This window comes from Culicoides brevitarsis, chromosome 3, assembly GCF_036172545.1.
Source record: "Culicoides brevitarsis isolate CSIRO-B50_1 chromosome 3, AGI_CSIRO_Cbre_v1, whole genome shotgun sequence".
Classification (NCBI taxonomy): domain Eukaryota; kingdom Metazoa; phylum Arthropoda; class Insecta; order Diptera; family Ceratopogonidae; genus Culicoides; species Culicoides brevitarsis.
In genome coordinates this window covers 26645242-26670714 of record NC_087087.1, presented here as the reverse complement: position 1 = coordinate 26670714, position 25473 = coordinate 26645242, and the positions used below count along the sequence as shown (strand labels likewise).

Sequence of the window (25473 nt, the reverse complement as noted above, 5' to 3'; positions counted from 1 at the left end):
TTTTCGAATCCTGAAAGTTCATTTCGAGAACTAAAAATATTTTTTTAGAGACCATATAATTCATTTCAAGTACTAAAGATCTAATTTCATTTCGAGATCTAAAAGAATAATTTTGAGAATGAAATTGTTGATTTTGGAATTGAAATTAATATTTGGAGAACAAAAAATTTTATTTCGAGATCGAAAAATAGATTTCGAGAACTGAAAAGTTCATTTAAAAGACAAAAAAGTTCATTTTAAGGTCTAAAAAATTCATTTCGGGACCTAGAAATTCATTCCGAGAATAAAATTGTTCATTTTAAAATTTAAAAAAAATATTTCGAGATTTAAAAATTTCATTTCGAGATCGAAAAATTTTATTTCGAGAGCTAAATTTTTTTTCGAATCTTGAAAGTTTATTTCGAGAACTGAACAATTCATTTCATGAACAAAAAAAAATTTTTGGGGGACCTAAAAATTCATTTCGAGATCGAAAAGTTAATTTTGTTAGTTGAAAATTCATTTCGAGAACTTAAAACATCATTTCGAGAACGAAAAATTTTATTTCGAAAACTACAAAGTTCATTTCGAGAACGAAAAGATTCATTTCGAGATCCTTAAAAAATGTTTTTGAGCCTTAAATTCAAAACCTGAGAATATGCAAAAAAAATAATAATAAATTATGACGCAATACAAAACAATTTCGACTATTGCATCAGCCTTGAGTAATACTCAGAATTTCAACATTTATCTATAAATTACTTATTTTACGTTTTTCTATGAAATCCACTCATTCCTATCAATATTTCACTAGAAAACTTTCAAACTAGTCAATAATTTTATTTTCAATTACGGAAATTTCCATTAACTTTTTTCACCTTCTTCCGCAGCTTCAAAACCAGTAGATGACGACAGCAACGAAACTTTCTTCAAATGTGACGAAATCCCGTTAAAAGGGAAAACGGAAGATGAATCACGCGAATTGACAAATTTCTCAAGCAACCATTACGAAATTTGGTACCCAAAACCAGTCGAATGTCAAGCGACGGAAACTTCCCATTCGGATTTACTGAGCGGCGTCTACGAAGGAGGCCTAAAAATCTGGGAATGCACACAAGATTTGGCGGATTTCTTGACCAAAAGTGACGATGACACGGAAAAAACTTTACTAGCCGACTTTGAGGGGAAACGAATTTTGGATTTGGGATGCGGCGTTGGCGTTTTGGGGGTTTTGGCGATGACTCATAACGCGAAATGCGTGACGTTTCAGGATTATGTAAGATTTTGATTATTTTTTAAAAGAATTTTTATTAAAAGCGACTTTTTTGTAGAACAAAGAGGTCATCGAGACAACGACAATCTCTACGATTTTGTGTAACAAGAGCATCTACGAAGAAATGGATTTGAATAATGTTAATCTCTTTTCCGGCGATTGGGACAGCTTCGTAGACGTGATGAAAGAAAAGCATGCGGGCACGAAATTTGATTATATTTTAACATCGGAGACGATTTATAATGAGAAATATTACAAAAAACTGCTGAATGTGTTCCGAGAGCTGTTAGCGGATGACGGAACGGTATTTTTGGCTGCGAAAACGATTTATTTTGGAGTTGGCGGAGGCATGAGATCCTTCGAAAAGGCCTTGACAGACACAAAAGAGTTCAAATCTGACGTTGTGTGGAAATCTGAGGTCGGAGTTTTACGAGAAATATTAAAAATTAATAAAATTTCTTCATGAAAATGATTTTTTTGCGATTTAAATTCGCAACGGTTTTTGCAATTTTAGAAAATTTGAATATTTTTGCCAATTTGACAGATGTCAAGTATTAGCGCTCATCAAAAAGTAAACAAAAACAATTTTTTACCTCATAGTTTTAGTTAGTTTTAAGATTTTCTACTCAAAAAATGAGTACAACAACAAATCCCGGACTAATTTCATGCCCTTACGATGTGACTCATCAACTAATTCCGTGTCGTTACCAAAAACACATCATTAAATGTGCTCGGCAGCATCCTCATATCAAATTGGAAGTCTGTCCCTTTAATTCTACGCATCACATTAAGCCAGAATTATTCGCTGTAAGTAATTGTGCTTCAAAAATTTGCAAAAATATCACCAAAAATTCATTTTAGGTTCATAAAATTCAATGCCCTGATCGATTAGCGTTCGAAAAATACATGAATGACATCGAAATTGGTCCATGGAAGAGACAAAAACCAAAAGAAATTGTCATTCCTGAGTACAAAGATGATGAAAATTGGGACGATATGGTTGGAAAAGGTGGTTATGACCCAAAAATTGTAAATGCTTGTAAGCCATTTGCTCGAAAAATCATTGGAGGGTCAAAAAATGAGAAAAGACAATTCTACAATTTTGAAAAGAAGCGACTACAAATGATCATGGATGCTGAGGAAGGTAGAATTACACTAACAGAAGAGGATTTAGAGTTCATTTTACACGGCAATGAGCGAAAAAACCTCAAAAATAGGAAAGAAATTAAAAATAAACCAATAGAAAGGCTTGAAAATGGCAATTCTGAGGATGAAACATCACAAAAAGATGAAATTAAACAAGAAATTCATGAAAATTCTGAAGATTTTGTCATAAAAACCGAATTTGGATCCGAACCACGACAAATTTCGATACCTGTCAATCCGATTCTCATCAAACAAGAACCCGTTCACTTCGATTTATCAACTTTGCGACCCGTAAAACGAGAAATACCCGAAGTTGACGACATAATTGCCTATCAGCACAAGAAACAACAAGAAGAATTGACAAAAATTATGAGAAAACTCAAAACTACGGATCCTTTAGACCCTCGATTGCAGGAAGAAACACGAGAAAGAAGTTTATCTCCGATATTTTCTGACCTTCAGAGTGACCCACGGCTACTTGTTAATCCTTTTAGTTTCATAAAAGGCAAGGAACACTTTGGAGATCCACGGATATCGAGTAAAATTAAACTTGAAAAAGAGAAAAACCGACGAAAACTGGAAGAAGAGACAAAAATTAAAGAAGAAACGGAATTAGCGGAACAAAAAATGATCGAAACAGCAATAAAAGAAGCAAAAATCAAAACTAAACAAGAAAAAGAAATTTTAGGGGATATTGACATTTTGGATCAACTCCTGGATGAAACGGAAAAAATTGAAAAAACTTCACGTCCTGCGTCTCGATGTTCAAATGCGAGTCGAGAATCGGGCGAATTAAGTGACGACGACGTTGAAAATGAAGATGTGATAGTCATTGAAGATGACAGCGACGATGAACTTGATGTCCTGTTAAGCTCACGAGACTTCATGGATCTCAAAGAATGTGTCCTTTTGGCAAAAGGTCAAAGCGGAAGTGACACTGACGGCAGTTCAGGATCAAAAAAGAGACGCAGCAAAAGTCCTTTGCATGAAAAAGTTGAAAATTTAAGCAAAAAAGTTAGATAATTAAAGTTGAAACGGAAAATTCGTACAAATTTTGTAACGCAATAACTCAAATTTTGCTTTTCGAATACTCTTTGGGGTTTTTTGTAGTGTGTCAAGATCAGCTATGAGAAGGTTTCTGTGCAAGAAAATTGGAAAAAGCTTTAAAAAATTCGTGGAAAATTAAGAAAAACGTAAGTGATGTTCATTGCATACCCAAAGGAGGCTCAGAATAGAATTTTCGTTAAGAATTGCATTTTTTTAAGTCATGGGATCCTGAAGGGAGGTTCGAGACTCAAAATCATGAAACATTTTTCTGACTCCAATCGTGCTTAAAATTTACTAAGATCTTTTAGAAACTCTTTGGGATCTTTTGGAGGAGCTGAGTGAATTTTGAGGGCGCTTGCTTGGGATGACAGGTAAAAAGCTAAAACCCATTTCTCGGCGTTTACTGAGGAAGCTTACGATTTCACAGTATGAAGTACAATAGGACTCTTTAGAGACCGCGGTGCGAGTCATTATCGCATAGGCTAATAAGGCTACAGCCTTAGGCTCCGAGCATTCTGTAGAACAAAATTCTTTAAAATAGGCCCCAAAATTGTTGAAAAAGGCTCAATTGGCTTTCTTGTCTCTGGCTTCCATGGTATGAATACAATGGGTCCTCTAATTTTTAATAAATTTATTGAATTCATTCGTCCAAAGTTACTTTTGTGTCGCGCCAAGTCGATTCGGATTCTGACTCGGATAATGAATCCCCGGTCCTTGTCCTTCCATAGGGGGCACATAACTCGTGCTTGGTCCTGCGCCGCCATAAGAGCTCGGCAGAGAATGTAGCTTCATGCCCGACGGCATTACGACATAATCCGACGCATGAATTGGCGGCGGAAGTGGGATTTGTGGCGGCAATCCCGGAATATTTTCCACAGCGGGATTTCCCTTGGGAACTTTCGGCGGTCCTTGTTTCGCCTGTGAATGTGCCCATTTAATGGAGAGTTTCTTGCCGCCCATCACGAGTTTATTAAAAGTTTTTTCAGCTGCCATTTCTGCCGAAGCTCGTTTCGTGAACTGAACAAAGGCGCATTGTTGCCGCGGGACAAGGGAAACTGTTCGAATCTCCCCAAATTGATAGAAATTGTCACGAATGTCGACTTCGGTAATGTGTTCGCCCAAATTTCCCACGTACAGCGTCGTGATAGTTTTATCCTCGGGCGGGTTTAAGCGTGGCAAGGAAGCTGCCCGTTTCAATAATTTGTCCGCAACGGGGTCGTTTACGCCGTAATAACGATCGCGAATGTTTTGTTCGGATAACGGGTCATCCGGTTCGTTTGGTTTGTCGTGACGATAGGGACATTCCTCGCCACGTTTGCATTCGCCCTTGACCCAAAAGGAGCAAATGTGAGGCCGATTCCGTTTGTAGTAGGGTTGCGTTCGTGCCAGTTTTGCCAACATGTCGCTGGCAGCGAGAGATTTCCCAACGGTGCCCGCAGCGACAGTTCCATCAGTTTGCGCCAATTGCGCGTCGATATTTTGAATGTAAAACTCTTTGTTGACATCGCTTTGTGGTAAATCGTCTTGAATTTTAAGCGCTGCGTCACGTACTTGCGTTGGCAAGCCATATTCCAAGTCAAGGAGACACGTTTGACAAACGTTTTTCAGCTTGCAACACGTCTGACACACTTCGGTCTTCTTGAAACGCATCCGAGCTCCCGGGCACCAACGAAATACGGTGAAGGGACGCGAGCAGATCTTGCATTCTTTGCCGAATTTCTCCTTGATCTGCGAAAAAATTCAATTAAAATGATGAAAAATTACAAAAAATTAAATGTTTACCATTCGCACGTAGGGATTGTCACCCAAACAAGTCTGACAAAGTATGGGAAATTCCTGAAAATCGAAAAAAACGAATTAATTGGGCATTTTAGGGGATGATTTTATGCTCAAAACTTACCGAGTCCTCCCAATTTTGACGATTGTAGGTGTTGGTCGTCTTTGACATAGCCATTTTTCAGGAAATATTGTTTATTTACGGGAGCTTTGTTGGGAATTGAAGTGTTTGGTGAGACGACTGAAAGTGATGAGGCCGGTACAAAAGTCAAAAATGTTTCAGATTTTATTTTTTTTTTAATTTTTATTTATAAGATTTTTAAGACTTTTGAACAAATTTAAAAAAAAGAGTTAAGTAAATAAAATAATTTTCGTCAAAAATGTTCTGAAAATTTAAAAGTTGATTTTTTTCAATTTCAATCTTTAAGTGGTTTTAAGTTATAAAAATGTTGAAGATGATAAAATGATACATTTTTGTTAAGTTTTTATCCAATTGGAGCAATATTTGACAAAAATTGCTTCGACACAGTTTTTGATTTAGTTTTGCTCTTGATTTAGTTTTCAAAACAAAACTATGTCAAAGAATTTTTTTTTTTTCAGTTTTAATTTTTGATTTAGTTTTGCTCTTGATTTAGTTTTCAAAACAAAACTATGTCAAAGAAAAAATTTTTTTTCAGTTTCAATTTTTTGGCAGTTTTGAGTTATAAAATGATTAAAAATGATAAATTAGAGCCCTCTGCTGAATTTTTATCCATTTGGAGCAAGATTTGACAAAAAAAAGCTTTGACACAGTTTTTGACACAGTTTTTTTGCTCTTGATTTAGTTTTTAAAACAAAACTATGTCAAAGAAAAAATTTTTTTTCAGTTTCAATTTTTTGGCAGTTTTGAGTTATAAAATGATTAAAAATGATAAATTAGAGCCCTCTGCTGAATTTTTATCCATTTGGAGCAAGATTTGACAAAAAAAAGCTTTGACACAGTTTTTGACACAGTTTTTTTGCTCTTGATTTAGTTTTTAAAACAAAACTATGTCAAAGAAAAAATTTTTTTTCAGTTTCAATTTTTTGCAGTTTTGAGTTATAAAATGATTAAAAATGATAAATTAGAGCCCTCTGCTTTTTATCCATTTGAATTTTTATCCATTTGGAGCAAGATTTGACAAAAAAAAGCTTTGACACAGTTTTTGACACAGTTTTTTTGCTCTTGATTTAGTTTTTAAAACAAAACTATGTCAAAGAAAAAAATTTGACACAGTTTTTTTGCTCTTGATTTAGTTTTTAAAACAAAACTATGTCAAAGAAAAAATTTTTTTTCAGTTTCAATTGTTTTGCAGTTTTGAGTTATAAAATGATTAAAAATGATAAATTAGAGCCCTCTGCTGAATTTTTATCCATTTGGAGCAAGATTTGACAAAAAAAAGCTTTGACACAGTTTTTGACACAGTTTTTTTGCTCTTGATTTAGTTTTTAAAACAAAACTATGTCAAAGAAAAAATTTTTTTTCAGTTTCAATTTTTTGGCAGTTTTGAGTTATAAAATGATTAAAAATGATAAATTAGAGCCCTCTGCTGAATTTTTATCCATTTGGAGCAAGATTTGACAAAAAAAAGCTTTGACACAGTTTTTGACATAGTTTTTTTTCAGTTTCAATTGTTTTGCAGTTTTCAGCTATAAAATGCTCTTGATTTAGTTTTTAAAACAAAACTATGTCAAAGAAAAAATTTTTTTTCAGTTTCAATTTTTTGGCAGTTTTGAGTTATAAAATGATTAAAAATGATAAATTAGAGCCCTCTGCTGAATTTTTATCCATTTGGAGCAAGATTTGACAAAAAAAAGCTTTGACACAGTTTTTGACACAGTTTTTTTGCTCTTGATTTAGTTTTTAAAACAAAACTATGTCAAAGAAAAAAAACAAAACTTTTTTTTTCAGTTTCAATTTTTTGGCAGTTTTGAGTTTTAAAAAATGATTAAAAATGATAAATTAAAGCCCTCTGACAAATTTTTATCCATTTAGAGCAAGATTTGACAAAAATGGCTTTGACACAGTTTTTGACACAGTTTTTTTTTGCTCTTGATTTAGTTTTTAAAACAAAACTATGTCAAAGAAAAAATTTTTTTTCAGTTTCAATTTTTTGGCAGTTTTGAGTTATAAAATGATTAAAAATGATAAATTAGAGCCCTCTGCTGAATTTTTATCCATTTGGAGCAAGATTTGACAAAAATGGCTTTGACACAGTTTTTGATTTAGTTTTGCTCTTGATTTAGTTTTCAAAACAAAACTATGTCAAAGAATTTTTTTTTTTCAGTTTTAATTTTTTGGCAGTTTTGAGTTATAAAATGATTAAAAATGATAAATTAGAGCCCTCTGCTGAATTTTTATCCATTTGGAGCAAGATTTGACAAAAAAAAGCTTTGACACAGTTTTTGACATAGTTTTTTTGCTCTTGATTTAGTTTTTAAAACAAAACTATGTCAAAGAAAAAAATTTTTTTCAGTTTCAATTTTTTTGCAGTTTTGAGTTATAAAATGATTAAAAATGATAAATTAGAGCCCTCTGCTGAATTTTTATCCATTTGGAGCAAGATTTGACAAAAAAAAGCTTTGACACAGTTTTTGACACAGTTTTTGATTTAGTTTTCAAAACAAAACTATGTCAAAAAAAAATTTTTTTTCAGTTTCAATTTTTTGGCATTTTTGAGTTATAAAATGATTAAAAATGATAAATTAGAGCCCTTTGACAATTTTTATCCATTTGGAGCAAGATTTGACAAAAAAAAGCTTTGACACAGTTTTTGACACAGTTTTTTTGCTCTTGATTTAGTTTTCAAAACAAAACTATGTCAAAGAAAAAAAAATTTCAATTTTAAAAAAAAAATGATACTCTGCTGAAATTTTTATCCATTTGGGCTTTGACACAGTTTTTGACACAGTTTTTGATTTAAATTTGAGTTATAAAATGATTAAAAATGATAAATTAGAGCCTCTGACAAATTTTTATCCATTTGGAGCAAGATTTGACAAAAATGGCTTTGACACAGTATTCACAAAATAACTACTTGTTACTACTTGTACTACACAAATATTGCTCTTGATGTGGTTTTCATAAAAAAAACTACATCAGAGAAAATATTATTTGCAGTTCAAAATTTTCAGTAATTTTAAACATTTTCAATTACCTACCATAAAGGTATAAATTAAAATTTTCGAACAATTTTAACTAAAAAATTTAAATTTTTCATTATTTTCAAAATTATGATTTTAAAGGTTTTTGAATAATTTTTTTTACAAAATTAAAGATTTTTAATAAAATTTAAAAAAAGCAAGATAATTTTGACTTTTGAAACAAATTTTGTCAATTTTTCATATTTTGAACCCATAAATGTACCAAAAATTGAACTTTCAAAAATATCAAGAAGAAACATTTTTGAATATTGTAACGGCCTAATACGATAAAATTCACATTTCCGAACGCCTCTTTTAACATTTTGAATAAGCAGAAGGAGATTTTTCCAAATTATGTAAGTAACATTTTCCTGCCGATTTTCCATTAAATTAATTTTCCTCCTGAATTTCCCTTTTATTTTCAGCAAATCAAGCTGCCCATAATCTCAGGTAAGCCACTCGCTAAAAATTCAAAAAAAATCTCATCTAACAAATTCCTTTGCACTCAGGAACTCCAAAAAAATTCTCATTCTCTCTCGCGGTGCGTGTTGTTTTGAAAGTTGTAAAACGAGTTAAGCTCACCTCTCATGATGATAAGACGTGGAATTAAGACGGCAGATCGCGTTCTTCGCTTAACGAAGCAAGTCGCTACTCTTCAGTCTCGCCGTAATTTTCACGTAACCATGGCAACTGCAAAAGATGTGGGTTATCGCACGGAAGCCGACACCTTCGGGGAGCTCAAAGTACCAAATGACAAGTATTACGGAGCACAAACGGTCCGTTCGACGATCAATTTTCCCATTGGAGGTCCGACGGAACGCATGCCACGACCTGTCGTCGAAGCTTTTGGCATTTTGAAGAAAGCTGCTGCGATTGTTAACAAGGATTATGGCTTAGATCCCAAAATTTCCGATGCAATTAGCAAGGCAGCTGACGACGTTATCTCGGGAAAATTGTATGAAGAGCATTTCCCGTTGGTTATTTGGCAAACAGGTTCTGGCACGCAATCTAACATGAACGTAAGTTTCGAGAAAATTCGATTTTTTCGTATTTTAACGACATTTTTTGCTTTTTCAAGGTCAACGAGGTCATCAGTAATCGTGCGATTGAATTGCTCGGTGGAAAACTCGGATCAAAGGATCCCGTTCACCCCAATGATCACGTGAATAAGAGTCAAAGTTCAAACGATACCTTCCCCACTGCCATGCATATCGCCGTCGCTCGTGAATTAACGGGACATTTGAAGCCAGCGTTGAAGGAATTGCATGACGCCCTACAAGCAAAGTCGAACGAGTTCAAGGACATCATCAAAATCGGTCGAACTCACACCCAAGATGCCGTTCCATTGACCCTGGGTCAAGAATTTTCGGGATATGTGCAACAAGTTGCCTTTGCTCTTGAACGTATCGACGCTTGTTTGCCGCGCGTTTATTATTTGGCCCTAGGAGGCACCGCTGTCGGCACTGGCTTGAACACTCGTATCGGTTTCGCCGAAAAATGCGCCGACGAAATTTCCAAACTCACGGGATTGCCTTTCAAGACGGCGCCCAACAAATTTGAAGCTTTGGCTGCAAAAGACGCCATGGTTGAAGCGTCGGGCGTTTTGAACACGATCGCTTGCAGTTTAATGAAAATCGCCAATGACATTCGTTTCCTCGGATCGGGACCACGTTGTGGCTTGGGAGAACTTTCCTTGCCCGAAAATGAGCCAGGCAGCTCCATTATGCCCGGAAAAGTCAATCCGACGCAATGCGAAGCTCTTACGATGGTTTGCGCTCAAGTTATGGGCAACAACGTTGCTGTTTCAGTCGGCGGATCAAACGGACACTTTGAATTGAACGTTTTTAAGCCATTGATTGTGTCGAATGTTTTGCGGTCGATTCGTTTGTTGACCGACAGCAGCAAGGCATTCACCAAAAATTGCGTCGTTGGTATCCAAGCGAACGAAGAAAATATTAAGAAGATCATGAATGAGAGTTTGATGTTGGTGACGGCACTTAATCCGCACATTGGGTATGATAAAGCCGCGAAAATTGCGAAAACGGCTCATAAAGAGGGAACAACGTTGAAGGAATCTGCTTTGAAATTGGGATATTTGACCGAACAACAATTCAACGAATGGGTCAAGCCCGAAAATATGTTGGGACCCAAGTAAAAAACTGAAGTTTTGTTGGAATTTTTCATTTGATATGCTTTAAATTAAATTAAATTATTTTTTCGAGTCAAAAAACAAATAAATTATAGATTTTGAAAATGTGACAAAAGTGTGTTAATTTTTTTTTTATTAGCAACTGTTGTCTTCCAATCATTGTTGTTACGAAGCAAAGTCTGCTGTGTTCGTCATTAACAGGGATGGAAAAAAATATTTCAAAAAATTTTTAAAATTTAATTTAAAAAAAAAATATTTAAAAATTAAATTAAAAAAATATTATTTAAAAAATAAAAAATAAACTTGTATTAATTTTTAAAAATAAATATTTTAAATAAATATTTTTAAAAAAATTGAAAAAATATTTAAGTAAAAAAATAAATTAAATTAAATACTTAATTAAAAAATATATTAAAAAAAAAAACTAAATAAATTTTAGAGAAAAAAAATATTTTTGCATTTTTTGTAAAATTTTACAATAAAAATATTTAAAAAAATTTTCTTATCTTACAAAAAAAAAATTATTTAAAAATTAAGTAAAAAAAAAATAAAATTCAAAAATTTTAGATAAAAAATTTTTAACTGGATTTTTAAAAAAATAAAATATTTTGGCATTTTTTTAAGAATTTTGTCATAAAAAATATTTAAAAATTAATTATTTAATTAAATCAAAAATATTAATTTTTTCTATATTTTCAAAGAATTAAATATTTTTACTTAAATCTCAATTTTCACATTAAAATATTTTAAGAATTTTTTTCATCGTTTAAAAAAAATAGGCAATAATTTTATTTTTATACAAAAAATCTTTAAATGCTTTAAAAATTATTTAAAAATGTAAACTCAATTTTTTCAAAAAAAAAAAAAAAAAAAAAAAAAATTTTTTCATCCCTGATCGTACTTCGTCATAAGCTTCATGTTTATTTATAATATCTCTCATCTTTTTATTTCACTCTTATCTCCAAGCTGCCCGACAAGGTTAGACGATGAAAAAAAATTATTTTATTAAATAAATTTATTTTATTACTTCTTACAACGTTTTTTTTTAGATTGGTATAAAAAATTATACAATTAAAGAGCATTTACTCGGTTTTTTTTTGTCGAATAAATTTCAAGATTCAGAGATTCCCTTAAACTTAATAAAAGAAAACTACTTCTAATAATATAAAATAATAATTAAACATAATTTTTTGATTGCATTTGATTTTTTTTTAAATATTAATTTTCGCTTTTCTACCAATCCAAGTCCTCTGGAAGACCTCCGGGATATTCGCCGGTGAGACAGGCTGTGCAATGACCAGCTTGCGATGCATCTTTGATCTTCATGTTTTGCTGGACGGCTTTTACGAGACCATCGACACTGAGATATTCTAAACTGTCGGCACCTGAAAGAGGGAAATTTTGGGTTAAAAATTATTTTGAAAAAAATTAAAAATTATAAAAATGTGTTTTTAGCTCATTAGAAAGTTTAAAATGTGCATTGGGTTAAAAAAATTATTAAAATGTGCACTGGGACTAATGTTTAAAACGCGCATTAGGTTATTTTTTTTACTTCGAAATGTGGTAAAAATCTAAAATTAATCTAATTTTTCATATTTTATCGTATTTTTTATAAAAAATTATGCATCGGGATTTTAAAAAATCAAAATGTGCATTGGGTTAAAAATTTAAAATTGCACTTGGGCAAAAAAAAATTTTTTTTTTGGGTCAGAAACTGAAAATTTAAAGAACATAAAATGTACATAATGTCAAAAGCTCAAAAATTTTAAATTTTTTGAAGTAAAATTTCAAAATGTGCATTGGGAAATATTTTTTCTTCGAAATTTGTCAAGAATTATTGAAAAATATGCTTTCCTTTAGTCTCATTTTTCATTTTTATGGGTTTTTATACAATTTCCTCTATCGAAATGTGTATTGAGATGAAATTTCGAAATGTACATTGGGCCGAGAAATAAAAATGTGCAATGGGGTAAAGTTTTTTCTTTCAAATCCGATAAAAATATAGAACGCTATCTTTTCTTTTTGTCTAATTTTTCATATAAATATTAAAATGTGCTTTGGGACTAAAAATCAGAATGTGCATTGGGACAAAAATTCAGAATTTGCATTGGGTCAAAAATTCAAAAATGTGCAATAGGGCAGAAAATTTCCTCAAAAAGTATTTAAAAAATTTACTTACCAACATATTCCGCTAGTTGTTTGTTATCAAGTCGATTAGCGATGAGTTCCTGTCTCGTCGGAATATTAATACCCATGTAGCAAGGATACAAAAGTGGCGGACTGGCAATACGAATGTGAACTTCTCGTGCTCCGGCATCTCGCAGCAACTTAATAATCGGTCCAATTGTGTTTCCTCTAACGATCGAGTCATCAATCAAAATTAAACGCTTTCCCTCGACATTTTCCGACAAAGCTCCGAACTTTTTCGCGACGCCAAGTTGTCTCAAACGCGCTGACGGCTGAATGAAGGTACGTCCCACATACCGATTTTTGCACAAAACTTCCGCGAAGGGCAATCCACTTTCACGCGCATATCCATGAGCTGCTGCAGTTCCTGATTCCGGCACGGAACTAACGATATCGGCATCGACGAGAGCTTCACGTGCCAACTGCCGACCGCAATTCATGCGAACCGAGTAAACCATTTGTCCCTCGAAGATGCTGTCACTGCGTGCGAAATAAACGTACTCGAAAATGCAGAAAGCTTGTTTTTTGTTCTCGGGACGTTCAACGATGTCAACAGTGCGAACGCCATCTCGTGTCATTTCGATAATTTCTCCGGGCAAAACTTCGCGAACGTAACGAGCGCCAATCGACAAAAAGCCGCAACTTTCGCTCGAAACGACCCAACCTTCGGCATCGTCATCGTTAATGTCGTGTCCATTTTGACCGTTTTGATGCCCATTCGAGCTGCCATTTGTGTGCGATGTGCCGTTGGAATATTTGCCGGATTTCTTCAGAGGCACGATTTTTCCCAAGCACAAAGGACGATTTCCGTAGGGGTCACGAACGCCGTAAATTCTGTCCTTCAACATGATTACCAAGGAATACGATAAGGGAGCGAGCGTCATAAGATGACGAATGCGTGCAGGCCAATCTGGTCCATTTACCTAATTTTACGAGAGAGAAAAAAAAAGTTCATTGATTATTTCAGAACGAAGCCAATATCATGTGATTATTATTTATTTATTTATTTTGTGTCAATAATTACGATGCATCGTAACGCGTTTAATCAATCAACAAGTAGTTCAGTGACGCATTTTGACGCAAATTTCCGTTTTATTTATTTTTTTTTTTAGATTTTTATAGGAATGAAATATTACTCACTTCTCCTTCTGGTGGATTCAAACATAACGCTTGCGTTATCAATTCTGAGTCGCTGTGAGTTGATAAGCCGACTCCACGTGCAAGTACCTAAAATAAATATTTAAAATTAATTTTTGCGACATATTCGAATTTATGAAAAAATAAAATTATGAAATTAAATTTAATTAAAAATAATTATTTAAAATTATTTTTTAACATTCAAGAAGTCGAAATTAAAAAAAATGATTTTATTTTTTTATGAAAAATTTTTTTTTAATATTTTTTATTTATTTTTTTTTTTAATTTAAAAAAATAAAATAAAATAATTTAAAAAAAATTAACAATAAATAAAAACGGTAAATTTTGTGGTTAAAAATCAAACTGTGATAAAAAATGTCTAAAATTGATAAAAATTCGATAAAAAAAAAATAAAAAAAAGTAAATTTTATTTTATTTTGGATTAAAAAAAAATGATAAAAATTATGGAAATTTGATATGGATTTTTAAATAAAATTTTTATAATTTAAAAAAAAATAATGAAATATTTAAAAATTTATAAAAAAAAAAATAAAAATTGATAAAAAAAATTAAAAATTATTAAATTAAAAAATTATTAATTAAAAAATTATTAAATATTTTCAATTTTTAAATACTGTTATTGTTAATATTATTTGAATTTTATTTAATTTCCTTATTTTTAATTCAAATTAAAAAAAAAAATTAAAGTTTCAATTTAATTTTTTTATAAATTTTTAGCTCGTAAAAAAGCTTTTGAAAAATTTAGTTTTTTAGAAATTAAAAAGATGCGATTTAAAAAAATAAATGTATTCACTTGAAAATGTTCACAAAATAAACATAAAATTATTAATTATTAATAATAAAAAATAAAATAATTTAAAATTTAAACTTCTAATATTTGAATAAGAAAATTAAATAAAAAATATTCAATTTAAATTCTTAAAAATTTAAATGTCATAAGATTGCCTTAAAAAAATGATTAAAAATTACTGAAATTTCAGAAATTATATTAAATATTTTTTTTAATTTATTAAATAAAGTCTTTAAAATTTGGACAAAAAATTTTGATAACAAAAAAAAATAATTTAAAATTAAATTATTTTTTTTTAGTTTAAATTATAAAAAATTGATAGAAATTTTATAATATATTTTTATTTTAAAATGCAGTTCTTTTATTATTATTTTAATTTTTAAATTTTTTTGATAGATTTTTTTTTATTTTTCGACTAAATTTAATACTTAAATTTTTTAATTTAAAAAGATTAGAAAATAATTTAATTTTTTTTTTCTTAAAAACTGGCCCAATTTTATGTTAATTTATAAAATTTTTCTTGAATATTATTCTAAAATATTTCTTATTTAATATTTTTATTGCAAAAATCTTTAAAATCAACTAAAAAATATTCATTAACTTTCTAAATCATTAAAAAAAAATATTTCAAAATAATGTTTCACTAACTCACCTGTTTTCTCAAACTTTCACAGTTCACCAACTCTCCGTTGTGCGCAAGAGCAAGTACTCCATGTGCCGTATGGACCACAAAGGGTTGACAATTGACCTCTTCCGATGCCGCCGACGTCGAATAACGCGTGTGACCAATTCCCAAATTTCCCTTCAACTTCCGGATGGCTTCCTCGTTGAAAATATTGTTGATCATTCCCATGCCTTTGTGCACGTTAAAGTGTTTCGCGCATTTTCCCTCTGACGTGACAATTCCCGCGGATTCCTGTCCACGATGTTGCAAGGCCACCAAGCCCAGCGTGATAGATTGCGCAATATCTAGCTCCGTAGGCCATTCACCTGTACCGATGGCACCGAAAACGCCACATTCGTGCGTAAGTCCCGACTGAACGGCACCTCGCCCAAACCGTTTTCCCTTAATTTCGAATTTCTTTTCAGCCAACGACGAGTTTTCAGTTGAGGAACATCCACTTGCGGGACACTTGTTGCACGAATCCATGTTAATCTGCAGCGAAATAATCAAAATCCGTCCGATTAGTTTGAAGTTTCGACGGTAATTAAGCAAAAATTGAGGGGCTCGACGGTATTATCAGTAAAATTTTTCCACAAACACACACGTTGTTGTCGCAAAAACAAGTTATCATCGTCAATCTTGTTTCCAATACGAAGTTGTGGTTCATGATTCGCGCATGATCATCACTTTTGCAAAGCAAACTTTTTTTTAGACTCAAAAATGATCATTCCTTGATCTAGAAACTGTCTTTTTTGCTGAAATTGGAGCGAAAAACAACTTGATGACGCATTTTTCGACCATAACGAGGCATTCCCCTTAGAAACTCGCAGTGATAAGCGACGTTAAAAATATTTTTATTGATGGAAAAGTATCAAGTAAGCATCAAAACATAAAGAATTCAGAACGAATAAACAAATAGTGGAAGAAAAAAATGCTCAATAAGCAAAATAATAAATAATAAACAATTAGTTGTTTTTGTAAAAGTAGAATGTAAACAAGTGTCACAAGAGATTATTATTATTTATGATTTTTTTTTTTTCAAATCGTATTGTTTGTGAGAAATTTTCAAAAAGGGCATTTCGGTTACCAACTCAAATTCTTGCATAATTCGAACAACAAATCAAAATAATTTGAATAATTGGGGTCATGCTGCATTATCGCTAAATCTTTCAGCTGATCAGCGTTTAATGAGAGGAGACTAAACATCAGTCAGAAGGTCTCTCGAGCATTCCTTGGCGATAAGAAATGCAAAATTTTCATTATTTGATGATGTAATGAACAGGAATTTTTGCATAATTTTTGATTAGATTTTCTAAAAAAAATTTTAAAAAATTATTTAATTTTTCATCCAATGTAAAAAAAAACAATTCGATGAAAATTTGGCATTTTTATAAATAGTTTTTAAGTTAAAAATAATTATTTTCATTTTTTTTAAAGAAATTTCTTAAATTAAAACTTAATTAAATAATTTAAATAATATTTTGGTTTTAAAAAAAATTTAAAAAATTAATTTTGAATTTTGATAATTAAAATCTGAATAAAAAGTAAATTTAATTTTATAAATACACAAAAGCTTTGAAAGTACTTTATTTTTAAAGTTAAAAAGCTTTATAACCGATTATTACCGATTTGAATAAGCAGGTTAGCGATTTTCAAATTTTTACGGTTATTTTTGAAGCTTGAAGTTTTCTGAAATTTTTGAATAAATTAAAATAAAAAAAGTTTCTACAAGAAAAAAAAAATAAAAAATTTAAATTTTTAATTTGAAGAAGAACATAAAACTAAAACAACTTATATCGTTCAAAAATTTTTCAAAATATTTAATGATTTAATTTCTGTTTAATTAAAATCAATTTTTTATTGATTCAGGCTTAGTTAAATTTTTTAATAAATAATTTTTTTCTGAACATTTTAAACTTTAGAAAATCTCTAACTAAAACAAATATTGGTTCCAGATAAAAATAACCGTAAAAATTTGAAAATCGCTGACCCGCTAATTCAAATCGGTAATAATCGGTTATAAAATAATTATTTATCTTAAAAATAAAATTCTTTTTGAGCAATTATCAGGCAAATTTAAAATAAAATTAATTAAAAATTTGACTAATTAAATTTTAAAAAAATATATAAAACTTTTTATCAAAAACCCTGAAACCTCACCCAATAAAATAATAAAATGGAAACTTTTGAGCCTCATAAATCATTCAAAAAATCATTAAACCGGTAAAATCCGGCTTCTCACCACAAACAATGGACTGTAAACAAAAATCCAGTTTTTTTGGAACCTTTTTCCTAATAAATGAGTCTATTTACCTAAACAGCTTTCAACACAAAAAAAAAACAAACATCTGTGAAGAACATACGAGAAAACGCATACGCACGCACAATATTGTCCCTCATAACAACAACAAAAAATGTTGTCTATTTTTAAGAAAAAAATCGACCTTTGATCTTTAATTTTTAGAGAAATAACCAGACAGAAAAAATTTTGCACGTGATAATCAAACAAAAAATGTTTTGTTCCCATTTTTAATGTCAAAAATGATGTAAAGTGTTGAAATTCACTTTTTTTTTTTAAATAAATTTATTTATGTTTACATGCTTGACACTGTCTGACAACATTTGAGACCTACATAAATATCAACAAGTTCACTTTTTGTTACTAAAAATAGATTTTTTAGACAGGTTTTTTTTATGTTGAACATTGTAATTAATTTTTTGTAATATTTTTTATCACGTGTAGGCTTGTTTTGATTAAATTTTACTGATAATGTTCTAAATATTTCATAATTACTCACATATTTGCTTTTCACTTTAAACAATAATCTATAAAATTGAGATTTTTCGTTGAATTACACTTTTCACTCTTTTTTTAATTGATATTTTATTCGATTTATTCGCAGTACAAATCAACCACTAGCCACGACGAGCTCCTGAATGACTTTAAATCGAATTTTATGGCGATGCGAGACAACAACTATTAAATACTCCGAAAAAAAAGTGATAAATGAGAGTACACATACAACATAAAACTCGCACGGGCACTTTATTAATAATAATATGTAGCGTTATTTAAAGTAAACACGAGAACTGAGTGACTGATAGATGATCGTGCCATGTGAAGTTGCGCCGAAAACCAATACAAACGCACATTTCGTGAGTCCTGTGGACGAAATGCCGGCTTTGGATGAGTTTGTATGACGAAATACGTCCTGAAATGGTCTCAAGGTCACGTGAAGGTCAAATTTGGAAGTCATTACGAGATGTCACTGCTTTCAATCCAATTAGAAATTGAAATTTCGAGCAGTTTGGGAAGAGAGAAACGCATTGTAACTCCAGAAAACTTCAAAAAGTGAGTGTAGTGGTATTTGGAAAACATGTTCCGCATGTAAAGTACATGCTTGAAGTGAGCAAATAAGATGTTGATAATAAAAACATGTTTTTTGAATAAAGAGAACCTCTGGTTTTGAGTACTCTTTTATTGTTGTGACAGCATTCGGAGTGAGAAGAAGCATATTTTACACGCTCTAATTTAAATATTCAATTAAAATCGAATTTTCGAGACATTCCAATAAGAATCATGGCAACTCCCAAAGAAAGTAAGTCTTTCAAATTCATTAAAAATTTAAAAAAAATTATTTTAATTTTTTTTTTCATTAGTCGCTGGTTACAAACTCGGCAAAAAAGTCTACGAAGGAAAAACGAAGCAAGTTTTCGAGTTAGTCGATAACCCAGAATTGGTTTTGCTGTTGAACAAGGATCGCATTACCGCTGGCGATGGTGCTCGTGCCCACGATTTGGAAGGAAAAGCTGAAATTTCCAACAAAACTAATGCAAAAGTTTTTGGAATTTTAAATGCTGCCGGTAAGATTTAAAAAAAAATTATCGCACATGTGATTCATTCAATTTTCGGACGACCTTGACGACCTTGAACTCGAAATTAATCAAAAAAAAAAAAATTTTTTTTATTTAAAGGGGTTCGTACGGCTTTTGTCAAATGTGTCTCAGATAAAGCCTTTTTAGCGAAGAAATGTGACATGGTGCCAATTGAATGGGTAACGCGTCGCTTGGCAACCGGGTCGTACTTGAAACGCAATCCGGGCATCAAAGAGGGATTTAGATTTGCACCGCCAAAGCAGGAAACCTTCTTCAAAGACGACGAAAATCACGATCCGCAATGGTGCGAAGAGCAAATTGTCTCTGCCGGGTTTAAAGTCAACGGACTTGTTATTGGTAAGTGATGAGTGATAACATTAGTTCAGTGACGTAGTTGAGAAATATATGGCATTTGGGGCAAAAATGGTACCTATGTTGGTAGAAAGAATGCAATTTGATTCAAAAATTTAATTTTTGAGAAAAATCGTTAAATTTTGACTCAAAATGTGCCTATTTTAAATGAAAAATTGAAAGTTTTTAACTTTAAATTTATTTTTTGATGAGAATTTTATAAATTTTTACTCAAAATTGCGACTTTTTTAAAAAAAAAATTATTTAAGATTTGGAACATTTTTAGTAAATTTTTATCAAAAATGGATCTATTTGAATAGAAAGTTGGAATTTTCAAAAGAATTTCATAAATTTTAAATCAAAATTGGTTCTTTTTAATAGAATATTTTTAAAAATTTGTCTCAAAAATCGTTTTCAAGAAGAGTTTTTACACTTTGATTAAAAGTTTGTCCTTTTTTATAAGAATTTTGATTAAAATAAGCCGTTTTTATTAATTTTTTGTTTAAATTGGAACCTTTTATGATGGAAACTTGTGCATTTTAATTTTTTTTTGTTCAAGTTTTGAAATAAATTGGATACTTTTCGATAGAAGCTTATAAAATTTGCTTCAACATAGTTCAAGATGGATACTTTTTGATAAAGATTCAAACATTTTTAAAAAATTTCATACTTTTTGACTCTAAAAGAGTCCAGTTTTGAAAAAATTTTATTGTCTTGCCTAAAAAATGAGTTCGACTTTAAAAAAACATGAAAGTTTTGATAAAAATTTATAAAGTTTGTCATAAAATGTGCCAATTTTTAAATAAATTTTTAAATTTTGACTCAAAATTTGCCTTTTTTTATAAAAATTTGTAAATTTTAAACAAATTTTTACTCGAGATGAGCCTTTTTTTGATAAAATTTAATTTTTAAAAAAATTCTCCAAGAATTTTTAATCAGTTTTTCATAAATTTTGAAACCAATTTTTAAAAAACTTGTAGTTGTTTTAGTAGAAATATTAACATTTTTTTAAAAATTTTGCAATTTTTCAAAATTTTTAAAATAATTTAGAAAATTTGTTTAAAAATTTGACTTTTTTTGAAAGAATTTTGCTAAATTCGACTCAGAGTCCGGAAAAAAATTTACTTTTTTTTGTCAAATCTTTAAAAAGTTTAATTTTTTTGCCCTTTTTTTTAACTAACAGCTACGTCACTGTTGTAACTTGTAACTTGGCAATGTAAATACTTTCCGATGCAACATCTTATCAATTCTTAACCTGCCTGACCCGAATCTTTGTTTATTTGCGTTTTCTTGTTTTTTTCCTCACACACACGAAAAACATCTTGATATGACGTTGCCAAGGAACGGGTGTTGTCTACCGTCGTCTATCTAATCGTCATTAAATTTGTTTACTTTCCGCCTTTTTCAGGTCAAGATGAAGTTGATATCATGCGTGAAACGACAATTCTCGTCTTCGAGATTCTCGAAAAGGCCTGGAAAACGCGCAATTGCGCCCTCATCGACATGAAAATCGAGTTCGGAGTCGACGAAAAAGGCCAAATTCTCGTCGCCGATGTCATCGATTCGGATTCGTGGCGCTTATGGCCCGCCGGCGACAAGCGTCTCATGGTCGACAAACAAGTTTACCGGAATCTCGTTGAAGTCACACAAACGGAACTCGATACTGTCAAGCGGAATTTCAACTGGGTGAGCGAGCAACTTGACAACATCCTGCCGAAAAACGATCATCTTGTCGTCATTCTCATGGGAAGTGCTTCGGACAAGGAACATTGCGAGAAAATTGCGCGTCACTGCGCGGCTTTGGGCTTGAATACGGAACTTCGGGTGTCGTCGGCGCACAAAGGAACTGCTGGCACGTTGCAAATTGTCGCCGAATACGAAAGTTTGTTCGATAATTTGGTCTTTATTTGTGTGGCGGGACGTTCGAATGGCTTGGGACCCGTGCTTTCGGGCAATACGTCGTATCCCGTGATCAATTGTCCGCCAGTTAATGCGGGAAATATGCAAGTTGACTTGTGGTCGAGTTTGAATGTGCCAAGCGGATTGGGTTGCGGAACTGTTTTGTATCCGGAAGCGGCTGCCTTGAATGCCGCACAAACCTTGGGACTCACAAATTACTTGATTTGGTCCAAATTGCGCGTCAAAATGAACGAGAACTTGTTGACGTTGAAGAAGGGCGACAAGGAATTGCGTGGCGTTAGAAAAGTTGAGTGAAAAATTGAATCTTTTTTAAAATTTGTTTTCTTTTTCTTTAAATAAAAAAATATATTTGTTAAAAAATTATTTAACTGGGTATTAATTTTTCTAAAAATCTAAAAAAAATTATTTTTGAGGCAAAAATAGGTGAGATTTGATATAAAAATTAAAAAAAATAATTTGAATAATTTTTTAAAATTGGAATCATAATTATTATAATAAAAAAAAAATGATATAAAAATTAATAAAAAAATATAAAAAAAAAATAATATAAAAATTAAAAGTCTAAACTTGGGACGTGAGAAAATTGTAAACAAATTTTCTCATATAAATTGAACTGAAACTATCAAAAACTAAAAAAATAATTAATCTAAATATTAAATTTAAAAAAAATTAAATAAATTATTTAATTATTTTGTATCAAAAAAAATATTTTTTTTTTAAATTTAAATTATTAAAACCAAAAAATAATATCTTTAAAAAATAAAAATAATTATCTTTTTTTAAATTTATTTTTTTTATTAATTTTTTTTTTATTTTGATTTTTTCTAAAAATTCGTTAAATTTTCAAAAAATCTGAGAAAATAATAAAATAATTGGCAAATTTTTAAGGAAAAAATAGGTGAGACTTGATAAAAAATAAATAAAATTAAAAAAATAATTTGACTATTTTTTTTAAATTAAAATTATAATTTAATTTAATGTTTGATAGTCAAAAAAGTAATTTTTAGAAAAAAAATTAAAAACCTAAACTTGGGAAATGAGAAAAATCTAAACAATTTTTCAATAAATTAGTGTAAAATTTCATTAAAAAAAATAAATAAATTTTTTTATTAATTAATTTTTTTTAAATTTTTCGAATTATTTTTTCATTAAAAAAAATATTAAAATAACAATTTAATGTATATACCAAAATATTATTTTTTTTATTTTCTCAGAAATCGATAATATTTTTTTAAATTTAATTTTTTCATATTATTTTTTTATTAATTTTGAAAATTAAACAATTTTTTTTTGTAAATTTGAACAAGTAAACTTTTTTTTTTTTAAATTCAGGTTATTAATTTTTTTCAAATTGGTGTTAAATAATATTTTTAAAAATAAAAATAATTAATTTTTTTTTATTTATTTTTTTATAATTTTTATTTTTTTTTCAAAATCATAATAAATAATTATAAAATAATTTTTTTTAATCAATAAAAAAAATTGATTTTTTTTAATAATTGTTGAATTATAATTATTAATAATAATTTAATAATTAATTTAATTTTTTAATTATAATTATTTAATTAATTAATTAAATTATTATTATTTATTAATTAATTAAAATTACTAATTTTTATACATCCGTAAAATTATTTTATCCAAAAAATCTTTATTTTTATTCAAAAATATTCTAGTCTTTTAAAAGCTGGCAGCTAAAAAAATATTTCTGTGAAATTTAAAGAAAAATTGGCCCATTTTCATCTCAAAACAGTAAATTTTAGCTCTAAAAATTTAAAAAATTTCAAAAAACAAACAAAAAAGGAAAAAAATAATCAAGAAGCTCTTTTCGCGATCGTGTGTGGTCTTTTAACTTATGAAAAAACGTGAAGATGAAGGTACAAAAAAGGAACAATAATGTGAAAAGAATGCACCAGATAACAACATAATCGTGTAGCGATCATTATGTTCCGACCACTATTTTCGTTCATCGGCCATCGATGATTCAACTCCTTTTCCCAGAATTTCTAAATGTCTTAATCGAGAGATGATTTATTTCTGTGTAGAACCCTAAAAAAATTAATTTTCTACCTACCTTCAGTGCTCAGCGAGACAAAACAAACACATTTAAAACAATAAAAAAGGTAATAAACATGCATGAGGGAAGTTGCATTGTTCGTTACTTAGCGCCGGCGTTTCCTTTCCTTTTGTGCGCCATGCAGCGTGTCGACTTTTTACGGTGAAAAAAAGTGCATTGTTCATTCTTTTTTCGTTCTTTTCTATGAATGAATCGCTCACAACTACCTCGAGACGCGCGAGAGAGTCGAATGAACCGCCCCGCGTTGATTTACAAGAGGACTGTTTATTTTCATAAAATACACACGCACTAATGATCTTTCAAAAAAAAAAACTAATATTTAACAAATCTTAAGTTTGTGTGCGAGTTACAGTCGGGACTCGCTAAAATCCCATCGACATCATTCCAGATCGATATCGATGCTCGACTGTATCTCTGTAACAACCTGCTAGACCGGTTTTTGTTTCATTTTACAACGATATGAGAAAACAGGGTGACTTTACCTGTAAATTTACCGAAAAAATACCTGAGTCATGGCTTTTGTTTTAGAAACGAAGAATTCTATTGTCTTAAGAGTGCTCGAGAACGAAATTGAACCACCCTGTAGTGCCACCTACCGATAACTTGGGATTAGATAGAGCCATGGTTGAGACCAAAAAATGTTAAAATTTGAGCATGGAGGAGATACGAGTTCCTGGCTTTTCGAAATGCACTCAAGTGTACACAAAACAGAGACCACAGCGATTTTTTAACGGATTTTAATGAATTTTTATGGTTTTTAGAAGTTTTCATGTCCTTCCGTAAAACATTTAAATATAAAAATGTTCTTAAATTTTTCAAAATATGCATTGGGGCAATTTTAAAATGTTCACTGGGATTAAATTTTATAATAGGCACAGGGACGAAAAGTTCATGTGCACTCAATGGTAAATTTAAATTGTGCATTAGGTTGCAAAATTAAGAATTTGCAATGGGATGAACATTAAAAATGTGCATTGGGTCAAAAATTCTTAATTTTTATTAAATAAAATTCCAAATAGAAAATTAGATAAATTTAAAATGTGCCTTGGGGTGAAACTTTTTAATATAAACCTAGAAAAATTCAAATTGTGCAATGGGATAAAAGGAAAAATGTTTTATGGGATAAAAACAAAATGTATTTTTTAAATATAAAAAACATACTAATTCTTCATTAATATAAAATTAAATTAAATTCGTGAAATAAAAAAAAAATAATTAAACATCAAATGTGCACTGGGTCGAAAATTCTGTATGTGCATTAGGATAAAATCTCTAAAATGTTCATTTTTAAAATTTAAAATATAATCGGGTGAGAAAAGAACTTAGAAAAATTCTAAATAAATTTAAAGAGTCAAAAAGTAGAATTTGTTTTGGGACCGAATCAAATGTGGACTGGGATAAAAACTTTGAGTGATGGCATAACATTAAAAATTAATACTGTGATAAAATCAAATTATTCAAAATGTGCATTGGGACAAAAGTTCAGAATCTTGATAAGATCAACATTAAAAATGTGTACTGGGTATTTGTTTCAAAATATGCACTGGGTAGACATTTTCGAATGTACACTGGGTCAAAAATTCAGAATGATCATTGGATCAAAATTGAGAATGTATACTGGGTGAACATTTTGAAAAATATAGTGCGGAGACATTTTTAAATGTTTACTGGGTCAAAAATTCAAAATTTGTATTCACAAAAAATTTTAATGTGCAGAAAATTTTTAAAATTCTTTACAAAAATCGATGTAAAATGCGATTAAACGTTTCGTTCCATGCCCACTCCATACCTTGCTTTCAATAATAATTATTTAATGAACACGAAAAAGACGAAAACAAGATGTTGTCTGTGTATTTGTGTTTGTGTGCATAGAGTAAATTTCTCAGTTCAGTCTGACCATTTAGTGTGTCGTAGACTG

At 30.3% G+C, this 25473-nt stretch overlaps 6 protein-coding genes across 7 annotated transcripts; 4 read left to right on the top strand and 2 right to left on the bottom strand.

Annotated features, from left to right (window-relative positions):
* The first annotated feature begins 661 nt into the window (after positions 1-661).
* Positions 662-1718, top strand: LOC134835438 (histidine protein methyltransferase 1 homolog). Its single transcript, XM_063850317.1, has 3 exons — positions 662-704; positions 870-1255; positions 1311-1718. The coding sequence occupies exons 1-3, from the start codon at positions 662-664 to the stop codon at positions 1716-1718; spliced, it is 837 nt and encodes a 278-aa protein (XP_063706387.1).
* Positions 1719-1885: 167 nt separating this feature from the next.
* On the top strand, positions 1886-3431 carry LOC134835437 (uncharacterized). Its single transcript, XM_063850316.1, has 2 exons — positions 1886-2059; positions 2114-3431. The coding sequence occupies exons 1-2, from the start codon at positions 1886-1888 to the stop codon at positions 3419-3421; spliced, it is 1482 nt and encodes a 493-aa protein (XP_063706386.1). The 3' UTR covers positions 3422-3431.
* A 630-nt stretch (positions 3432-4061) lies between these two features.
* Positions 4062-5465, bottom strand: LOC134834835 (pre-mRNA-splicing factor RBM22). The gene is made up of 3 exons (XM_063849625.1): positions 5346-5465; positions 5228-5281; positions 4062-5173 (listed from the first exon to the last, which is right to left on the bottom strand). The coding sequence occupies exons 1-3, from the start codon at positions 5397-5399 to the stop codon at positions 4100-4102; spliced, it is 1182 nt and encodes a 393-aa protein (XP_063705695.1). The 5' UTR covers positions 5400-5465; the 3' UTR covers positions 4062-4099.
* A 3227-nt stretch (positions 5466-8692) lies between these two features.
* Positions 8693-10939, top strand: LOC134833769 (fumarate hydratase, mitochondrial-like). Its single transcript, XM_063848209.1, has 4 exons — positions 8693-8739; positions 8809-8833; positions 8893-9402; positions 9462-10939. The coding sequence occupies exons 3-4, from the start codon at positions 8971-8973 to the stop codon at positions 10536-10538; spliced, it is 1509 nt and encodes a 502-aa protein (XP_063704279.1). The 5' UTR covers positions 8693-8739; positions 8809-8833; positions 8893-8970; the 3' UTR covers positions 10539-10939.
* A 415-nt stretch (positions 10940-11354) lies between these two features.
* LOC134833768 (amidophosphoribosyltransferase-like) lies at positions 11355-18283 on the bottom strand. 2 transcript variants are annotated; one of them, XM_063848207.1, is made up of 5 exons: positions 18130-18283; positions 15320-15823; positions 13860-13946; positions 12712-13642; positions 11355-11917 (listed from the first exon to the last, which is right to left on the bottom strand). In XM_063848207.1, the coding sequence occupies exons 2-5, from the start codon at positions 15815-15817 to the stop codon at positions 11766-11768; spliced, it is 1668 nt and encodes a 555-aa protein (XP_063704277.1). In that variant the 5' UTR covers positions 15818-15823; positions 18130-18283; the 3' UTR covers positions 11355-11765. The 2 variants fall into 2 exon arrangements, with proteins under 2 accessions (XP_063704277.1, XP_063704278.1); XM_063848208.1 differs by lacking the exon at positions 18130-18283 and having other exon boundaries at positions 15320-15883.
* Positions 18284-18776: 493 nt separating this feature from the next.
* On the top strand, positions 18777-21841 carry LOC134833770 (bifunctional phosphoribosylaminoimidazole carboxylase/phosphoribosylaminoimidazole succinocarboxamide synthetase). The gene is made up of 4 exons (XM_063848211.1): positions 18777-18930; positions 18992-19195; positions 19307-19564; positions 20967-21841. The coding sequence occupies exons 1-4, from the start codon at positions 18912-18914 to the stop codon at positions 21770-21772; spliced, it is 1287 nt and encodes a 428-aa protein (XP_063704281.1). The 5' UTR covers positions 18777-18911; the 3' UTR covers positions 21773-21841.
* The last annotated feature ends 3632 nt before the right edge of the window (positions 21842-25473 follow it).